Consider the following 15,289-nt stretch of genomic DNA (forward strand, 5'->3'; position numbering starts at 1 on the left):
AGTTGAGAAGAAGTCTCGGTTCAATAAATATTGTTATTTTTTTTCTCAACATACTCATTCGTAGTAAAATGTTCTATAATTGAACATATCCGCTTTCAAGCTCACAATGACCAGTACAATGCGCTGTTGGAGCTTGGTCATTTCGCGTTCATATACAGATATTACAAAGGATGCTCTCTAACTGCACCCGCATATTTTTCTTCGTATATACATACATACATGCTTACATACATACGTACACACATGAGTGTACTTACGCGCGCATACACAGACGGTATACACGTCGATCGATTCGTACATCTTGCTGCGTCTCTCTCATATATGCGTGTGTGTGTGTGTGTGTGTGTGTTTGTGTGTACATTACGTTGCCTACATACGTGCCGGTTTATGGTGTGCACAAGTAACATGCAACTTATCGTACATGTGTATCTCCGTGCGTGCATGCCTGCATGTCTGTACATGTGTATCGAATTTCGCGGAGTCTCGTCAAATAATCGAGCCAGAAAAAATAAATTATACAATTGCCTGTTCATCTTCTTTCTGTGCTTTTTTGCTTCTCTAAATATACATATCCAAGCCCTACAGTCACGGATACTGAAATCCTCTCGAGCTACGGGAAGTCTCGTGACTGAATTCTGAAGTTCGCTCAACTAGTTCGTCATATGCGGCAAAGCAACAGGCAAAAATTTTTTCTTTTTCTTAGGATTCTACGTTAGTAGATCTTCAATTGAAAATGTGTCACGGAATCCTCATGCAAATATTTTTGTTTTGAATATTTTTAAACTATCCTTCTTTCCCAAAACATTTTAATATAGTCTCTTCCCTCAAGTCCTTAGGCTTTCAAAATCCCTCTCAGACGGAATGACCAACCCCTCAAATCCCAGGGCGTTGTCGTCCCTCGGGAGTTAACGAACCTTCAAATCCTCGGATATCTAAGATCTGTATATATCTTTGGATCTTCGTGTATCGCCCGATTCTATAGAATCCTCGTAACTAAATATTCAGGAATTTATCAAATCTAGGATGATTTAGAATCGCGGCATTTAAGTTCCTATCACTAAGTTTCTTGGCTTTCTCTAATTTACAGGTTTACACAGGAAAGACAAGCTAGTTGTCTAAGTCTCGCGACTGCAACTTCCGTCAACGACAAAATAGTTTCGCATTAGATCCTCGAAGCATCGGATGCGTTCCTCATACGGGGATGGAGCAGATGGGATTGTGAAAGGGCCTGCCTCGATGTTCTCCAGATGGAACATCGGGCTCCAAAAGACACTTTCAAATGGCCTTCTTCGAATTTTCGTTGTTCGCGTTGAACAAATGCGCGTACTCCGCACGGTTCGACAATTGCGTCAGGACATCGTCTGCAAGAGATAAACCGGTTTGAAAAAATCTTTCCCTGACATTAACACTGAAAGAGAATGGAAAATGCAACGAGACGAGAAAGGACAGAAATAAGCATTTACCGAAGCTCACTGTGACGTCATCATCCTCATCGTGTCTAGCCTGTTGAAAGATTCTATCGGATTCTTCTGATTGTATATATAGCGATAACCTCAGAGCTTTTCTGAGTTCCGATTGGGCCAGGCACAACGCAGTCTTCGAGCCGCAAACCTGTGACAAAATGTGATCGTGTAAAAATAAAAGTTCATACGCTATGTACACGACGCAGCTATATATAAACAGCCGGTACTTACGTCGAACGCAATTTCGACCTTGTCTAATTCCGAAGACGCATTTGCGGTGGCCAACACGGTAAAGATGTATTCCTGAAGATCGATTTTTCCTTGTCCGAACTGTAAAAGAGAAAAAAATAAAATTTAACTCATATATATACAATTTTCGATATACATAAACTCCACGATCTCCACGCCAAAAGATTGACATAAACTGTTTCAATCAAATACATCGTATCATTCCATTATGAACGCAAAATATTCAAGAAAATTATATTTAATTTATCTCATTATAAGTTCTAGTTTCTCTAATGTGTTTGTGTTGTATTCTGCAATATCTTATTTGTTATTTTTCAGTTTTACAATAAATTATTCGTCTCGTTCTATCGTGAATTTTATATTTTGAACATTCAATTTTGATAATAAATAACAATACGTGTTATGTAAATGCGTTAAAACGCGTTAAAGTACGCATATATTGCATGAGTTTCATGATACATATACAAACCCTGTCATGAATGCGAAACAATTGCTGAGTGGTCGGATCCTTCTCGTCCAGTCTTAGAATCTGCGCGAATTCCTGCAAGTTCACATCGCCGAAGTTACTAGTTTTCTTCTGAACGAGCTCTTCCTCCGTTTTCGACGCCACTAGACTATAACACAGATTGAAATATATAATCGAGAAAAGTCATATATTTTATAATATTTATATGTTTGTGTGCAGTCGGCGTAATGTAGGCGGGCATCAGTCTCTAGACGGAAAATTACGCGATTTTCGGCCTTATACGCATAACCCATAAGGATCAAAATTGTAATTCAAATAAATAATTCTAATTACAACGATAGAATTACGAGGGCTCTAATTATCACGGTTTTGACCTTACGTATATATCTGTAAGATTGAAAAATCCATACAACTTTCGATGTAAGGAATAGTACAGCATACATGACGCCGACTGTTACGTATCCCGTCACTTACCCCAGCTTGCACCGAAGTTTATGAGTCTTCACAATACTAGACGCATGCGGGAGATGCAGCTGATGAGCCTTCTGAATTATCCGACAGTCGTCGTACGTGTAATCCGACACGGGAATTTTCAAAGCCCTGCACGAAGGATCACGTTAACGCGACAACGCAAGAGAGAAAGAAAATTCTCAAGAAACGCTCTCCTTCCGCACGGAGACGTAACACACTTACTCAGCCATGAGACGTCGCACATTGTTCGCGTACAGTTTGGGATCCATCTTCTCCGCCTCGCTCGGATTATACACAGGAAGGAATTCGATCTCGCAGCTGCTATTCAATTGCGTCAATGTCAGCCATAACAGTTTCAACCTGCAATTTGATATGACCAGATGAAAGTCGCATTTGGGACCAAGAGAATAAAGAACGCAGAGATCTCTCTCTCTCTCTATACTTACGCGCCAGGACCTTCCCAGGTCCACGTTACTGTGTCCAGCTTGTTGGGATATCTGATGCACACCGGTTGCACAGGCACGCCTGGATAGAACGCGCCCGATTTGAACGTGATCAAGCATGACCGGTTTGTGCAGGTTCCCTCGGGAAATATCATAACCTGCAGGAAGAATCGGTCAATTACACCGCAGACGCGAAGGTAGCGATTTGCGGGTAGTGCACGTCGTCAACCTTGCTTGCGAGCTAACATGCAGTCCCGCAAACCGTGGATTATTTCGAGAGTCATAAAGAAGAGTACAGAGCCTCCGTAAATTGCGCTATTCATTTCTTTTTCCCTTCCTTCCCTCTCGCTCTTTCGATTTCACCCTTTTCTCTTTAATATCTCTGCATCTACTGTAAACCACTAGCACTTAATAGGCTTCCTTACGCATCTTACAGATGCCTATAAAGTGTGCGTTTCCACACATACGTAACAAATAAATTTGTGCTCTGCCCACCTGCGGCCAATCTTCCTTAGAAGTGGTTCTCTCGATGATCTCCTTGATGGTGTTCTGCCGGGAATTCGGGTCCTCTCTCCACACGTACACCGGTTGCGTATAGTTGATTAGCTCTACATACATCGAACATGGAAGATATACGAGTGTAGTCGATGTTCAAGTATCAATCGGATGATTACAATTTACAGGCTGTTCGTTCGAATCGTCTAACGCTCGTTTTTAGCGACGTAGATTAAGCCGTAACCCGAGTTTAAACTCTCTTCACAGACGCAGAGACATAAGCTCGGGTTAGGTTTAATCGACGTTAACGGAAACGGGCATAAGTTAATTATTGTTGGCCTAATTGCGCAAGTAACTTGCTCATGATTTCGGAGCGGATGCACTTACACCGAGGAGAGCTTGCGACAGTCTTGCGAACGAGTTCGCGATCTGCCATTGACAGTCGTTCGGTGGATAGATCCGTTCGGGACCGGAAATTAAATGCGACGTTCTTGCGCAGCAAATTAAAGTCGATTATATTTTGCAAATGGCAAGTCGCCGCTAATCGTTGCCTCACAGGGATCGTCAATCGGGATATTAACAGAACTCTCGCAAGTGTGCGCCTGCTCTTCCCGAAGTTATCCGTCGTACGTATTGGTGAATGGGATTTGTCGATTGGTCTTTCGCTTCTCATTCGAGCCATTCTCATGCCCGATTCCTAATATCTCCACTAACATCGATACGTCTCCTAATGCTGTACAAGAACACTTATTACAAACAACATAAATACTCAAGTATTGATACTACCGGGAGCGGGAGGTTGCCAGCCAAATCGATTTGCTTTTAGATTGTCGTTGCTGATCCTCTATGATTGAACGATAACGACACATGTGCCATATATAGGGAAAGTAATGGTAAGTTGTTTTCAACGTGTGACCTTACATTAATCGCTAATTGCAGTCAATTTTTCATCGACTTCGCCGACTCTGCACGAGAACATTTTTACTTCACACGCACTTGCACACAATTTCTCTACAGTCCGCAACTTAAAGCTATTTAATATTTTTTCCATTTGGCCCCAATCGGAGCGTAACAATAAATAATGTATCAAACTCGTTTCAAATATAATAAAAAAAAAAAAAAAAAAAAAAAAAAAAAAAAAAAAAAAAAAAAAAAAAAAAAAAAAAAAAAAAAAAAAAAAAAAAAAAAAAAAAAAAAAAAAAAAAAAAAAAAAAAAAAAAAAAAAAAAAAAAAAAAAAAAAAAAAAAAAAAAAAAAAAAAAAAAAAAAAAAAAAAAAAAAAAAAAAAAAAAAAAAAAAAAAAAAAAAAAAAAAAAAAAAAAAAAAAAAAAAAAAAAAAAAAAAAAAAAAAAAAAAAAAAAAAAAAAAAAAAAAAAAAAAAAAAAAAAAAAAAAAAAAAAAAAAAAAAAAAAAAAAAAAAAAAAAAAAAAAAAAAAAAAAAAAAAAAAAAAAAAAAAAAAAAAAAAAAAAAAAAAAAAAAAAAAAAAAAAAAAAAAAAAAAAAAAAAAAAAAAAAAAAAAAAAAAAAAAAAAAAAAAAAAAAAAAAAAAAAAAAAAAAAAAAAAAAAAAAAAAAAAAAAAAAAAAAAAAAAAAAAAAAAAAAAAAAAAAAAAAAAAAAAAAAAAAAAAAAAAAAAAAAAAAAAAAAAAAAAAAAAAAAAAAAAAAAAAAAAAAAAAAAAAAAAAAAAAAAAAAAAAAAAAAAAAAAAAAAAAAAAAAAAAAAAAAAAAAAAAAAAAAAAAAAAAAAAAAAAAAAAAAAAAAAAAAAAAAAAAAAAAAAAAAAAAAAAAAAAAAAAAAAAAAAAAAAAAAAAAAAAAAAAAAAAAAAAAAAAAAAAAAAAAAAAAAAAAAAAAAAAAAAAAAAAAAAAAAAAAAAAAAAAAAAAAAAAAAAAAAAAAAAAAAAAAAAAAAAAAAAAAAAAAAAAAAAAAAAAAAAAAAAAAAAAAAAAAAAAAAAAAAAAAAAAAAAAAAACAATTGATAGCAAAAACTCATAAGATGTATGAAAGGAGAGAGAGAAAGAGAGAGAGAGAAATGAAAGCAACAAGAAAAACTATACCACCTACTTCCGATAAACGGATTTAATCCTGACTCTCGCCTGACGATGATCGAGGGAAATCCGGTGACGTAAACGATGCCGCCGTCTATGAAAGTCGAGTGCGGAGCGAGGACCAGAATCGGTGCTTCCGATCTGGAAACTTGCCTCCCTCGAACCACGATTTTCATCCCGCCGGCTTGGTAAGTAAGTCGGCCCAAGTAACATAGCCACGGCACTATTTTGCTGTAGGTTTCAAGCGAGAAAGTGTACACATACAGTAAAGCCCGAAGTCGGACGCTGAATATACTCTCAAACTCTCTTAAAGTGACGGAGAGATATCGATACGACGGTATCGCGACCGACGAAGTGAACGTAAGAGACGAACTCTACGCAGGTTTGTTCGAGATGCGCTTTCTATACAATCTAATTGACAGAAAAAGGGCGGACAAAAGTACGGTGAAAGCGTCCCGATTAGTAATTCAATTTTCGTTAACGGCCGGGAGCAGTTAGTTGCGGAATTCGGAGTTGCACCACACACGTGCCGAGACGCATTTGCACATCCCTCTTTGATCCTCTGATGCAAACAGGATGTCTTGAATGTGCGTCGACGAGCATCTATCTACTTGGCTTTCTCCAATACAGCCGCTGCGAATATCAGCTTTTCCCTTATGCTTCGGTTCTTCAGATTACACGCTTTACGCGCGACTGACGTAAATCTATCATTTTCGCACGACGTGAACATTGCATCAGAGTTAACGGGCGGTGCCTTATTTAACCCCTTGATTTTAGAGTTCAATTGCAATCGAATTTACTGGTCAAGGGATCAAATAAGACGAAACGTATTATTTATACAAGCCACGTTAGCGACAATTGTGAAATACAGCAACATTGCTTTGTGTTAGTCACTAACGATTAAATCCCATCCACCAGTTGTGTGTGTGTGTGTGTCATGTAACAATATCACATATACAACAAACTAAACGAACAGAACATTACAGTCTAGCAGTGCCAAAATTAAATCATTGGTTACCATAAGGAGAGGTCGCAAACAAACGTACCTATCTATTATAATCATACTATCATCACGATTTCTCGCTCGAGATTCACATCTCGTGCTTTTGCTGACGCTGCACTCTTGCGATTTACTAGGTTCCAAAAATCGGCTAAAGACACGACGACCTCTCCTTTATCGACCAACTTGATTCGTCATCGTCGATGGACGACAACTCGATGATGGGCGACCTACTTCCGAAGAAAGGGAGGCGTCTACTCTCCCCCTTGGCAACGATGCTCGGCCCGCCGAGGTACACGACCGGAAGTGCATCGAAGAAGCTGGAATGCGGAGCGAGAGCCAGCACCGGCGCATCCTTAGTTTCCGCCTTGCGGCCCTTGACCTTCAGATGATGGAATCCACCGCAGAGAAATAACGCCCGCATCATCCAGCAGATCACGATGCGCATGTCTCTGTTTTTAAGGTGGTTTTACTTGCAGTGCGCATGCACCATCGTCCGATGCAATTTTCTACTTCTTCGTAAGCGATTGGGAAAGAGGATCAGCGAGGGGGGAGTTGTGTATCGTAAAGCGATCTTTGAGGGAAGTCCGTCTCTCTCGGGATAAGACGTTCTACGCGGAAAATGTGAGAGTATATTAACTAAACGTATTTCCATCTCCCAGGTATCCTTGGATAGGATAATTCTACGATTCTTCGCGGAAAGCACTTGGAAATCTTTAGATCCTTCGAATAAGCCGCCTCGACGTTCTTTGCACTTTGGGTGCTCACGCGAAGGCATTGATTTCTGTCTTTATTTAGACGAGATACCATCTATAATAGTACTAATCGTGCGACTCAAAACAAGCGATTCTGCTTTGTGAATATTTTAAGGACTTGTAAATCTATTCCGCCGGGTGTTACTAGTCGCAGATACTTCGCGAACATTACTTCCAATCGAGCCACCTTACTGTAACCTTCCGTTGAGGCGCAAGGCTACCTTATTGAGTTTTCTTTACCCGAAGGCCTTAGCAAGGCTTAAGATTAAACTATAAAGAGCACATACTCGTATAACAGATAAAAGATAAAATGAAAATTCGCACCGTTTATTTGGACATCTTAAAAGAGATTCTCTGAGAATTCCCTGATTTTTCCAGGCATAAACAAATTTCCTGAAAATTCAAGGCTTTCCAGCTTTCTTTAGATAGTTAATACTCTGGTTGCGTTGTCCATACGTTAAATTACGAAATTTAATTCGGACTTATTTCGAATAATTCGAATTGGGAATTTGACATACCGGTATACTAATTTATGTCGAAAATCAAATTTCAATTTTAAAATATATGTTAATTCAGTTAATCTTCCGGCGGGCATAAATGTACACGCATGGGCTTTATGAAAAGAGAGCACGTAAAACTTCTGTCTATTAGTCGCTACACTCAAAGGTATTTCCTTAGTGTTATCTTATCTCTCGAAACGTGCGGTCACAGTTTTATTACAGAGAAATGCAAAATGTATACGAATTTTTAAAGAATGATACGAATGTTTAGTTCTGATTGTATACACTAATGCGTCTATTCCCGCAATAATTTGAAGATCAATGTAAGTATAATCATATAATTTCATATAATTTATACATATTTTCATTATATTTTATGTTAGTATTCGATAACATCAATAACTTGCGAGAGCACCACTTGCCAAGCTGCACAATCGGAGACTGATCCTTCAATTATATTTTACCTCATTATTATAATACGATTATATTGATTAGTTAAAGACGTAAATAATTTTTTTCACGATAAAATGTCTGATCCTTTCTAAGTGTGATTTATTAAAAATGAAAATTTAACCTTGTGTTAAATCGGACAACGTGTACTTTCGATGGCCTTTCGCTCGACTATATTTAGCTGAAGCTCCATTAATCGCGTATCCTAAATCATACATTCAACTCCGGCATCTATGTATAGTTCCGGAGAACGTAAAACATCTTTCCGAGAGAGAGCTTTCAAATAATTTCCCGAGGATTTCTTTCCTCGTCGTTCAACTTCAGATCTAAGGATTTCCAAGTGGCCTCGATACATCTAAGGTTCTATGCGGGTTTAGTCTGTTAGCAAAAGCGAGACGATGTAATACCGCTTAGAATGAATAGAAAGGATTGGAAGCAACCTCGAGAAAGGGTTAATGTTAACACGAATAGTACGAGAGGATAGACTCGGGACGAGGGGGCGACGAAGGGGGCCATCTACGTTCTCGGTGAAATGATCGCACCGCTTGCTTTCGCTCACACATACCGCCTCCATCCTTTGAGAGGAGCTCGTCTGAGATCCTCCTCGGATAATCCATGAAGACCCAGACAGGCCAACAGCCACGCTAAGATCATCAAAGTTGTGATGGCGGCTAGCCTGAACGGTAGGAGAGCAATTGTCAGGAATACCGTCTGAAACAAGAAACGTCTACGTTTTAGTTTTCCCGGAAGTTTCGTAGCGCCGTGGCCCTTCGCGTAAATCAGCTAAACGTAAACTTTCGCCAGTATCTTATTTTAATAATTTAGCATAATCTCAATGAAGAAAGCCATCCGCCATGAATCGTTTGATCGGCGAATTCATGGAACAGTGGACAGTTAAGGCTTGGTATACGTCAAAGGAACTCTTTCGGATGCAAATTCCGTCGGAACGGCAAATGGCTTCACTGATTGTTGCAGAAAGTATGGGCGATGAAAAATTACGCGGTTAAGCAAATGTGTAACTCGCTCGTGCCCGTCACGCGGTCAAGGTTACAAAACGCCCACCGGTGGCTTCCACCTCTCGAGATGTACTAAGAAGGAGAAAGAAAGAATTAAAAGCAAGGGAGATGGAATATGAAGTACCGTTCGTTTCGCAGTTCCGTTAGTCGTGAGCATCTCGCCACATCTCGTTTCATCTCGCTGAGGACTCATACAGGTAATTCGCGCCAAGTGTGTCCGATATGTTAGAGCTGGTCAAGTGCACACGAGTGAAGGATACCCTTCCGTCGGTGATATTTATTCTCATGGTAAAACGAATGCTTTCCGACTTAGACTCATAGACTCCGGACGGTGACTATGACGTAAACACTTCGTGGGAACAACAGTGAATGTAGAGCGAGAATCGATGTGAAGTTCAAAGAAAATTCACGACAGACATTGGAGAAAGATTATTCGCATAAATATGAATGAGGTATTTAAAGAGATTGGAGTAAAGTTTAGTGTCGTATTTTCAGTGGCGCATCAAGAAGGCCAATCTTAAAAATGTTCTCATCCAAGAAAATTGTATTATTTAACAGAAAAAACGTGATTTGAAATAATATCTTTTAACAAAATAAAATATCATTTGGTTATAATATGTAAAATGAAACAAATAATTTCTTTATAAGAAAATTATCTTTCGTTTCACACACACAAATTTTGTATTTAAAATAAAGATACATATTCGTTGAAAAGTCTAATAATCTAACTTATTAATCAAACCGTTAGTTTCTTCGAAACATACCAATAATGAAATTTGTTTGGATGCAATAAAATTTATTAAATTTGAGGAAATCTTTTTCTCAGTGTGTTAAGGCCCTTACTTTAATCGTTAACACAATACAAATATAATGCCGAAGAAGCTTCGCACTTTCCTCACTCGCTAATTTGTGCGTAGAAAGTTGTTTGGCGAGTGTAACTATGAGCTGTGTCGACAGCGGACAATTGCAAATTAACATTACACTATATTTACATAGTAAAAAATATATTATTAAATATATCATGTTACACCCTATATATTTTCTACCTGTAAGGTATAATGTATCAAACACAAAATGTACATGGCAAGGAAAGGTAAGTAGTAAAGTGTTTAGAAAGAACATAGAATACGACCTGACCTATTTCTTCGAACGTTACTTCATTTCGTTCAATCCCGCGCGTCTCGTAACTTCGCACACTTGCAATACTTATAACGAACGCAGGCTTTCTACGCGTTCAGACCCTCACCGATGTTTTAACAAGAGAAAGCACCGGTCCACGAAGGAGTGCTACTTGCGTCGCTTTAACGGTTAGAAAAGTGTAGGCCTCAATTTTAATGCCTCGAAAATACGAGGTAGTTCACCGTTAGCGACGAAGTACCGATGATCTCGTTATTCTTCAGGAATGTGAGTGTATTTAGAAATCACCTGGTATGCACGAATCAGGTTTTTTATTTTTTTTTGTTTGCGGTCTTCTCAGCCGAGTTACAGTTAGTCAAATGTTTACACAATCTCGTTAGGAATCCTCCATTTACTTCCAAGTGTTTCAGTTTTTGCATTTGTTCTTTATTCTTAGACATCAAAATCTTTTTTCTTTCTTTCAAAAGTGTCTTGATGAAATTTCGGAAGCACACACGAAAATCGGACAGTTTCAGGTCTCAACATTCTCAGCAATTTAGACAGATTCAAGATACTAACATTTTCTCTTAACAATAGCTGTACACATTCGTGGCCAAATTCCTACTGCAATTATCAGGTGCGTTATCGGTTAGTTCGACACTTTCCAAAACTGGAACACTACTGAAGGTTGTATGTTTCCCAATAAACACACCAACTAACGTTAACGTGTTACATCAATGTTATAAATTCTCATTCAACGAGGTAAGTATTGCATACAATACATATTATGAGGCACCTATATTGTCGATCAGGAAATTATAATACTGATGAAATTATTCGAGTTTTAAAAACTCGGAGAAAACAGATTTTTTTCAATTTTTCGCGAATTTTTGTTCAGTTTCTCATGTTCTTTACGGCAAAAAGTAAATATAGAAAGTTTTAACTGAACACACATGAATTTTTCTAAACGAATTTGTCGACCCTTATGACAGAAATCGAAGAAATCCATGGAAAAATATAAAAGAAGAAAAAAATAAAAGAAAACAGACCAATAGATCTGCTCTTTTTAACCGGATTGGTGCGGCATTGGAAAATTTAGTTTATTTTCTTTTAAACGCTAGGTCATATATTTGTTCCACTCTGAAGACAAAAAGTGCGGCCTAGTTAGATTAGAAAGAAAGAGCTCGTAGCTTAATAGACAGCAATCAAAATCTGAATCGTGAGATTTCTTCTGGAGCGAACGGGATTAACCGTGTCACCGTGTATCGAGGTGAACAGCTGATCGCGATCGATCAACCATAAAGCCGCAAATTATCCCACCGCGCTCGCCGAAATTCAACGCGTCCGCGTAGCAAATGCGAAAAATCGCCGAATTTGGCTGTGTTCCGATATTCACTGTCGGTATTTTGAACCCTCTTTCAAGACTACTTTCACAACCTCCGGTCAACTGGATTGGCTCATTATCTCGTTAGAATTGAACAATCGCCAACCAAATAATTTGTCAATAAGCAAAAACGACCAGAAATGACCAGTTGACATTTACCACGAAATTGTAAAACTGGCCCTTATCGATAAAAAAAAAAATACTTTAAATATGATTTCTCAGATAATCAGGCGATTTTTAAGCCGTTTCAGTGGCACTTTTATCAATAAAGGAACTCAGGGTACGGGTCTCTACGTGACACGAAATATAGATTTCTAACACTGGCAATGAATTCCGGAACGCAGACCGCATCTTTATATCCGCGATTTATTAGTCCTCGAGTCCAAAGATAAGTGCATTTACCTGGGTGCGTATCGCGATCACTCACGTGACCTTGTTCACGGCTAACATGCCGTTGCATTTACGTCGCACTCGCATGGAAGCCCTCGAGAACGCGCCGAAGAAAGTGGGGCGGAAACTATACGAGCTGCACACAAGCCCGGGTCGTCACGACCACCTCGACCGTGGACCATGAATGAGAGGAAGAAATACGCGGCCGTAAATTTCGGTCGGAAAGATGATACAAGACGATGTCCGCGATCGTAACCACACGCGTGCGATTTCGCACGAGCGTCGTCGTCATCGTGATTCCTGCAGCGTGAAAGTACGCCGGCACGGTACGGCGAACTTCAGGAAAAACCGGCCTACCCATGACCGACCGCGAGCGATATCTCCTCGACCGTCGAGGCGTTTTTACGATTACTCCTGCGTTCTTATTCTTCGACGTCCTGAATTCTAACGCAATCTTATCTAACGGTGGTAACTATTATCGTGCTATTACAGATCGTACGTCCGACGATACCGTTATTATGATCACATCACGTCTCAATACTTTTGGGACGGAAGCGTCCAGCTCGCTGCCCTCGGTCACACGCGGATCGATCGCCATTATCGATTTCAAAGTTTTTCAATATGGCCGTTTTTTGGCCGGGGAAAATTCTTACCTGGCGACTCGTGGCACATGTTGCACGAATCGCCGTGCCATCATCTTCTCGCGTGTCTTGCCAACCGTTCGATCGTGCAATCGTCTAGATTTCGCGATTAAATCTCCGCCCCCGTTGTTGCCCAGAACGAGCACTCGCGGCGCATTTTCTCGGCAACGCGATCGAAGCAGCGCCCGCCTCGCTGAGGAGGCGGCGACAACTACGACGGGGTGGCATCCCCGAAAAAAGCGCCCAGACGAGCATCAATCCCGTTCGAAAGGCGCTTTCGAGACACCGTGACAGAAAGATGACTGACCTTGAGCTTCTCGTAGGTCGACCCGAGCTCCAGCCGATGCACGAAGGGGTTGAGGATGTCCGCGCCCAACGACGTCGCGTCGGTGTCGCCGCCGTCGCTTCTCGCGTTCCCGTTCATCGCGAATGCACCCGACGAAACCCTGACACTCGCGCCCGAGATCGCGGCTGGCAAGTCGCGTTTGGCTCGAGCACGGTCGTCGTCTTTCTCTTCCTTTCCTCTAGAGAGAAATCGCGACACTGCACACGCGAGAACACACGCACCTGATCGACGGATCGGATTATAAACGGTGTGTGTGGGTATACTTGTACGTGTATATATGTATACTGTACATACGTGTAACCGTTACGCCGGATTCGCGAAAACACACCGACGAAAATCGAAGCGACTGCCGGGGCGCCACTGTTGCTCGCACCCTCTCGTTCCGCGTGCGCAAGGGTTGACGGTCCGCGAAACACTGCGTTCGCTTAACACGCGCCACCGCGCCGACTACACGCCGAATCCCGCCGAAGCGCCGCAACGGCGCGCCGCCGGTTCTCTCCGATTCTGTCCGAGGGCGAATCGGGCGTTTCCGTCGACGGAGACCGAGCGGTACCCGATGCTGCGATCTATCGAAACACCGAGAGCCCTCGACCGCGTCTTCGACTAACGGCGGATTGTCCCTCGTCTGCTACACTCTCTGCACCCCTTGTCGTTTCTTTATTCCTCCTCCCCTCCGCTGACCTCCATTGTTACCGGATCCTGCTTCCCGCGTTTTTACAACGTCCATTGTCGGAAAATGTAACGACTCAGATACGATGAAAAGAATAAGGAACAAGGAATTAAATGCAGGTAATTAAGATGAAGATATTACCCACGCAGCAGCACACTTTATCCTGAGGATACTTCAAATTGTCCCAGATTTCCAAACGCGATCTCACAGATATCCCTAACCTAGCATCGTAATGTCCGAGATATTCCAATAGGATGCCTTACTATATCCTATTGAAATATTACAATATCCAAATATCCTGCCATACCCCTTAGCTTTACATAATATCGTGTCGTTAGTAATAATGTAATTTTGACATTATTTCGACTCAGAGAAATGTACAATCGAATTGACGTCAATTAGGTGAGTCATTTCTCACTGGGGAATACTAATACTACCATTCGAATACTAGACACGTTAGTACGAATGACGTCCAGTAAAAATGATTGACGTATGACGTGTGTTTGCTACCTGAGTATATAATGATAATATATATTACTTATTCTTAAGCTTCATCAGGTGTCTTTTGGACATCGTTTAAGATATCACATAGGTGGTAGATATCATTTGTGCATCTGTTGCAATAGATATTTGAAACCATTTTAGAATATCTTATGTTTATTACGACATCTTAAAACGATGTCTGTAGGACGTCTTCAGATAAAGTGTGCTGTATGAGTCAGGAATAAGTTATAGTTTAAAATATAATAAAAGAAATTGATTAATTCAAACTGATTTTCATTTGTACATTAATGATCATTAGACATTTTGAAAACTAACTTTCAATCAACTACTAAGGATTGAGCTCTTCTTTTCGCTAATTGTATGTGCGCACATGAGGTTATTCGTACAAACAAAACGACAAAAATAGAAAAATTATATGGTATATTATCCTATTATCCTATTTACAATAATATACCAGTAATTTCTTTCTATTTTTTCCACTCTTGTAGTTTTTTTTCTATTTTATAATTTTATAGATACGGTTTAATTTTAACCCTCGTAATTAAGCAAAACTGTTTCATCGGCTTTACGCGATACCAATACAACGGATGTTCTTCAATTAACAATAAGTAATAATGGCCGTTATTGTAAAATATGCAAAGTTTTTTTATCATTAAAACAACATTTACGATAATTATATGGTGCTATCGTTATTCGCACCGACCTTGCGGAGTATCGATCTTATCTCCGCGAGCACCTGGCTATCCCCACGTAAATATCGCACTTCCCTCATTATCGGTCGTTACGAAATGTTATACTGACGAATATCGTGTATCGTGGCGAATGTTAGCGGCTATTATTTCGTTTAAAAACTCGTTAGATATACGATCAGACTTGCTAAGCCGG

General features: G+C 39.5%; 1 protein-coding gene across 3 annotated transcripts; it reads right to left on the reverse strand.

Moving 5' to 3' along the window:
* Positions 1-15: 15 nt before the first annotated feature.
* LOC106748929 (1-acylglycerophosphocholine O-acyltransferase 1) lies at positions 16-13,668 on the reverse strand. Of its 3 annotated transcripts, XM_014627875.1 has the most exons (12): positions 13,525-13,668; positions 13,192-13,451; positions 8,903-9,048; positions 6,867-7,084; positions 3,588-3,700; positions 3,096-3,250; positions 2,872-3,009; positions 2,653-2,778; positions 2,182-2,326; positions 1,695-1,793; positions 1,464-1,611; positions 16-1,361 (listed from the first exon to the last, which is right to left on the reverse strand). In XM_014627875.1, exons 2-12 carry the CDS (start codon positions 13,306-13,308, stop codon positions 1,276-1,278), a joined length of 1,491 nt encoding a protein of 496 aa, XP_014483361.1. In that variant the 5' UTR covers positions 13,309-13,451; positions 13,525-13,668; the 3' UTR covers positions 16-1,275. The 3 variants fall into 3 exon arrangements, with proteins under 3 accessions (XP_014483361.1, XP_014483362.1, XP_014483360.1); XM_014627876.1 differs by having other exon boundaries at positions 13,192-13,529; XM_014627874.1 differs by lacking the exons at positions 6,867-7,084; positions 13,525-13,668 and adding an exon at positions 5,649-5,863 and having other exon boundaries at positions 13,192-13,401.
* Between the last annotated feature and the right edge of the window lie 1,621 nt (positions 13,669-15,289).

This window comes from Dinoponera quadriceps, unplaced genomic scaffold, assembly GCF_001313825.1.
Source record: "Dinoponera quadriceps isolate SergipeBrazil2010 unplaced genomic scaffold, ASM131382v1 scaffold3271, whole genome shotgun sequence".
In the NCBI taxonomy this organism is placed as follows: domain Eukaryota; kingdom Metazoa; phylum Arthropoda; class Insecta; order Hymenoptera; family Formicidae; genus Dinoponera; species Dinoponera quadriceps.

What these genes read in the sequence shown, in the direction of transcription:
- LOC106748929 (XM_014627875.1), bottom strand. Translation starts at nt 13,308, where the DNA reads ATGAACGGGAACGCGAGAAGCGACGGCGGCGACACCGACGCGACGTCG. An exon ending in CCTCTCAAAGGATGGAGGCG is followed by an intron (nt 7,085 to 8,902) that starts GTATGTGTGAGC and finishes CCTTAAAAACAG; the next exon opens with AGACATGCGCATCGTGATCT. An exon ending in TGACGTCACAGTGAGCTTCG is followed by an intron (nt 1,362 to 1,463) that starts GTAAATGCTTAT and finishes TATCTCTTGCAG; the next exon opens with ACGATGTCCTGACGCAATTG.